Below are 5310 nucleotides of genomic sequence, written 5' to 3'. Positions count from 1 at the left end.
TGGCACCTCATCGTGGACGTCAGCCATGGTTGTCGATTGACGAGTCAAAAGGCGCCGACCATGCTTTTGGCGGCAAAAAATCCAGCGAAAACCTGTGAAAATTCCCTCTATAAATTAATATTTCATTAGATGGTAGAGGAAATGTGTATTATAAGAGGCATTATGTGGGGGGAGGAAAAGAAGAACACCTTTATACTCTATATTCAATAACCTTTTGGGGTGTGAAACTAAAAGGATGTCTAAAACTATATACGCTTCACGGTAACACAATTCCACTGCTGCCTTGTCAAAAGGCCCTAAGAACTTTATAACAAGTTATTTTTCATGGTGCAAACGTTGCGGGATCACTAGTACCTAAGATGCCCGTAATACCGCAGTCGTTGTGTCCGGCGGCGTCCGCGGCCTGACCGCGCAGTGTTCCACGATCTGTTTAGAAAGTCCCCAGAATTCTTTCTACGCATATGTCGCAACACTCTTTTTCTCCTAGCCGGGTTTGTCGAGCCTGTTGCCTCAGAGGAACGTCTCCACCATAGGCTTCCTACGAAGCTCCGGAACCGCCTGAACCCGAAGAACGTCAACAAGCTGATTTTTATCAAAAGCAACTTGCCAGCGTTCTACGAACACGCCCTGCACGATGAGGCCGAATATGATCCGTCGGGCAGCGAAGAGTACTGTAGTAGGGGTGCGAGTGGAACAGTATGCCACTTACTGTACAACCTAGGGTTTTATTGTCTCAAATTGAGGTTTTAATGTTTTTAACCTAAAACTTTGGTTAAAACATTAAACCTATATATATCGATAAAACATAGCCTTTATCTATCGCAGCTTTGTCAGCATTGTTCAGATGTCCAAACCGAGGCCATCGAGCCGAGATGTGCGAATTTCACACCAGTGCCTCCAGCCCTTTCCTCTTCAATTGGCCTGCGACGTGAGGAGGGAATTCCCTCGATGACTGCAGGCGCAAGGCTTCCCTAGAAACACTGTTCGCCTGCTCCTAGAGTATCACGTGAACGCAGATGCAATTGGATGCAGTGACAACGAGGTAGGACTCTCGCCACGTCGACCATGCATGCCCATCGTCAGGCTGAACGGCGTCACGATGGCTAAAATGAAAGTGACGGGCACGATATTGCAGCACCGACGGGCGCACAGGAGCACTTGCAACGCTGCTTCGTCGCCGGTACAACGCGGCTCGTGGGTGGGGCGCCGAGATGGGTGCGGTATATGCCATGGACTTGCCAAGGTGGCGTATTGGGAAATGTCAGGATGGCTCTGGGATTTCCGTCCCTTTGCGCGGCTAGACAACACCAGGGGCTTGTACGGGATGCTTGAGGCGTGTTGGAGCCGCAACCCCCCTGTTATGACACAAACGCACTCGATACTGCCGATCGTTCAAAATTGGTTGGTACCAAGGCGCCTAGGTTTTGAAGGGGGGATATGACGAAGGCTGTATGTCCCAGCGGGGTATTTCTGTCGACAGCCTCCCTTGACGCAGGAGACTAGTGACGCAATGCCTCAACGACTGACGGGTCCCCCTCGATGATGCATCTGCCGGTGTGACGGCCCAACATCCAGTCCTACACGAGCGCCGATGCACGAAGTTGCTTTCGAAGAGGGAGGGAACCGCTACGCCAATGCAATACGAAATCAAGCTCATGCGGTGTCCCGAGCAAGTTTACCTACGGAAGCCAGCGTCCGTGGTCCACACACGCTATATGTCAAGGGGAGGTACTTCGATGACTGTCCTGCGCCGAGCTCTGCGTTCCTCTGGTGTTGGCGACAACATTCCAGTCGATTCATCGTTCTCGTCCCTTCAAGTGTGCTAGAGTCGGGTCGGTCCACCGTGCAGACCTCGACATCGTCTTGCGATGGCAGCGTCGTCCAGGCCAAGATTCGATGCCCGCTTTTTCGCGCTAGAAAAATGGCGAGCCGCATCGTGTGCGACCGCTCCGTGAGCGCAAGTACTGGTTAAGAGTTAGTTAAGTAAGAACGCCAGGTTGAACTTGGCGCTTGCCGGCGGCGGTGTGTGGCGGTGGGTCGTGGTTGGAGGCTGTGTCGGGGACAGAATGTCGTGGAGGAGTTGGCTGGTCCGTCGTGTTGGCGAGTGTGTCGCGGCGTCGTGCTGGTGCTTGAGGTCGCACTTGGTCTGCTCTCGCACGCGCTTCTTGTACGCGCGGATCCGGTCTTTGTTCTTCCGGTAGTATTCTTTGAATCGCTGGAGCTCCTTGTCGCGGTTCTTGGCGTAATAACGGCGCATGGACAGGATGCTCGCTTGCCGTGTGTGGCTGTGTTTGGCCGACATGGCATCATCCATCGTGGCATCCGCGGTCGAGACGTGGCGAGGCATGGCGCCAAAACGGCTCGAGCGATGCGTCGGTCGGATCGCCTGCGATCGAAAACACCTTGTGCGTGTGCAAAGTGCTTCCACGACCCCCCGGACGGCATTTCCCTGTCGTTGTGCCTCCTGGGACGGATGACATAGCAGCTCCACATGACGACTACGAGCGGGGGCAAGTGTGGGACGTGATGCCTAATCACGGCCAGTGGGTTCATCATACGTTTCTCGCGGAATTCCCACTCGGCCGGCAGGCGAACCCCGGTACATTGTCGTGAGCGATGGGGGCACCGTTGGACAAGGGGGGGGGGCGTGGCACTCGCTCGGCGATCGGGCGAACTTCGACTGGAAATGGGTGGGTGGTTCTGATCGCGATTTCTCTGTGCGAGGGGCGCCCGGTCGTCGAACGCACGGAGCCGTCCAGTTTCGCTCGCCATGGTGCAGAGACACCAAATTTTTGTTTCTTGGACTGCACCAACGTTCCTAATTAGGAACTCGCTTCGATGTAGTCGCCACAGCTGCCAAGAACCCCTCGCTGGCTCCTCTCTGCCACGCACCGCCGCGAGCCCAACTAGCGCGCCGCAGCGGGCCCATGCCGGTGTCCGAAAGCAGTCCTTTTCCAATGTTTGGTCACATATCGCCATGCGTTGACCGGCTTCCTCAGATCCGTACCAAGATCGTCACCTTCTGGTTATCCGAATCATCCGAATTCCATCACACATCGGAATGCAGACTGCCCCCGTGTCTTGTTTTTCGACCATATCCGGATGTAACCGGCTCGTGACTTGCCCTGACTTGACCACTCATGAATACGCAGCGTTGGGTAAACACCCGAGAGGCAAGCAAACGGCGCCGAGCCACCGCGGACAACGTCGCTGCGGCGACAGTGTCATGGTGCCCCGCCGTGCGGTCGATGTGCTGCGCGCCGTGGGCCTACCCAGTAGTATGGTTGAACGGTCGGGGTGAGGCTTGTCACAAAGGTAGCGGCAGTGGATAAACACATCAGCGCAAGGACGACGCGGCTCGGTGGGTGCGCACGCTCTCGGCAGACGGCTCGCAGAGACAGGAACGACACGTGGATGCCGCCGCGGGAAAGCAAAACGTCGATCGACGCGGTGAATCATGTTTGACAACGACATACAAATCACGGGTGAACACGTCGAGTCAACCAAAAATGCGCTTCAAGTTGTCGCATCCATGGGAAGAAGAGGTGGATGGACACGCTGCCAGGGCAGAGAGCGGGGACGGGCGACCAACTCGTGTGTGTCTCTGCGACCCCAATGCGCGTTGGCGGCGTTCGTTTCGATCGAGCGATGGCCCGGCGACGTGGGGCTGGTCGTCCGCCGGCAAAGTTCTGTCAAGAATTCCGAGCCAGGGCTGGAATGCAAGCAATCACGGCCGCGTTCTCTGCGTTACTCACGACTCGTCGGGGCTGCAGCCAACGACGGCGACACTCGCCGGAGACTCAAATGATGGATACAACGGGGTGTTCACGCTGGAAGCGAACGCGTTGGAGCTCTGCGCGGGAAACGCGGCAGACCGCGCCATGGAGGGAGGCTAGCGGCGTCCCGACACGTCTGGCAAACAAAGCTGCGGCAACCCACGACTCGTGATCTAGCTGGTCTGTGGAGGAGCTGACGACCACCACGCAACACCCATCCACCAACGCAATCTGCATCCAGGTGAAAACACACATCGGAGGGAAGAAAGTGGGTTGGGCTTAAATACGGGGCACAGCGACATCCTACGTAGGGTCGGCGGCGGCTCAATTCAGCAGAAACGCCAAGTTCATCTTGGACGGAGCCGCCGACGGGGGCGCCTTGTGTGTCGGCTCTTGGCAAAGGAATCGAATGTCCATCACCGTGGTCGGTTGGGGTGCCGTCTCTGCGGCGACGACGGTGGGTTGCCGTGGGATGGCCCTCTTGGACTGCTCACGGGCGCGCTTCTTGTACGCGCGGATTTTGTCCTTGTTCTTCTGGTAATACGCCTTGAATCGGAGGAGCTCCTTGTCGCGGTTCTTGGCGTAGTAGCGCCGCATCGACATAATGTTGGCCTGGCGTAGTTGCGAGTTGTAGGTGGCGGCGACATCCAAAGGGGCGTCGGTCGGGGCCATGGCTCGTTCGGGGAGTTGTGGGGGGCGTCTGGCCAGTTGAAAAGTGATCTAGAACCGGCACGTCGCTTCCCCCGCGATACACGTCGACGTTGATTGTCAGATGGTTGGGTTGAACGTGTGTTTGCTGACTTATCATGGATAACTCGCTTTGAAAAGAGACACCCCCCCCTGCGCTGCCATCAGGGCGATGCCGCAAGGTCGGACATGCCCTAATTGGGCCTCGATCGCGCGTCGAATTCGGGATGGGGCCGAACCCACCGATTACGTGACTACGTTCGAGAGGGCAAGGCCTTCTTTTCTCGATCAGGTGGGGGCGGGCGGGGCTCGATCGTGGCGACCCGTGTGCGGCTGGCTGCTCGTCTGGAGGCGCAAGATCGTTGGCAACTTGACGCAGTTCCCATGAGAGGCGGCGACGATCCACGCGTGAACTACGCACAAAACGACGAATCGTGGTCTGGACAACGGTAGCTCGTTCTACGAATCATGATGACTACGACGCCAGGCGGGCGGCCGCCCAACTCATACGAAAGAAGAAATTGCGCCGTTGTAATCTGGTGATTTGTTGTTGCTTGGAAAACCCCCCCACGAGGGACGCATCGCATTGGCATCGAGCGCACACTCTATGCACTTGGAGGACCGCAGCGCGTTTGCCGAGAAAGCGGTCTGCCCGTCCGGCTCGGCCGGCTTTCGCAGCTATCATCTGCATGATGGTGTCGAGCCCCGCCAGTCGATGGGTGAAATCATCTTGCCAGGGTTCGACGGCGCTGCATCCTCTGCACATCGCCCTGGACGCACTGGACGCGCCCGAACGGCATGGCAACAGCCTTAACGGCAAGAACGGCAACCCTTGAAACAAGGGTTG

General features: G+C 56.9%; 2 protein-coding genes across 2 annotated transcripts; both read right to left on the bottom strand.

Moving 5' to 3' along the window:
* Positions 1–1975: 1975 nt before the first annotated feature.
* On the bottom strand, positions 1976–2347 carry H310_12669 (hypothetical protein; the record flags this gene model as incomplete). The annotated part of the gene is made up of 1 exon (XM_008879838.1): positions 1976–2347. One exon carries the CDS (start codon positions 2345–2347, stop codon positions 1976–1978), a length of 372 nt encoding a protein of 123 aa, XP_008878060.1.
* A 1684-nt stretch (positions 2348–4031) lies between these two features.
* H310_12668 (hypothetical protein) lies at positions 4032–4448 on the bottom strand (the record flags this gene model as incomplete). Its single annotated transcript, XM_008879837.1, has 1 exon — positions 4032–4448. The coding sequence occupies one exon, from the start codon at positions 4446–4448 to the stop codon at positions 4101–4103; it is 348 nt and encodes a 115-aa protein (XP_008878059.1). The 3' UTR covers positions 4032–4100.
* Between the last annotated feature and the right edge of the window lie 862 nt (positions 4449–5310).

The sequence above is a fragment of the Aphanomyces invadans genome, assembly GCF_000520115.1.
Source record: "Aphanomyces invadans strain NJM9701 unplaced genomic scaffold supercont1.41, whole genome shotgun sequence".
Lineage (NCBI taxonomy): Eukaryota > Oomycota > Saprolegniomycetes > Saprolegniales > Verrucalvaceae > Aphanomyces > Aphanomyces invadans.
The sequence above is the reverse complement of the archived record's forward strand: the minus strand, read 5'-3'. Positions and strand labels throughout refer to the sequence as shown.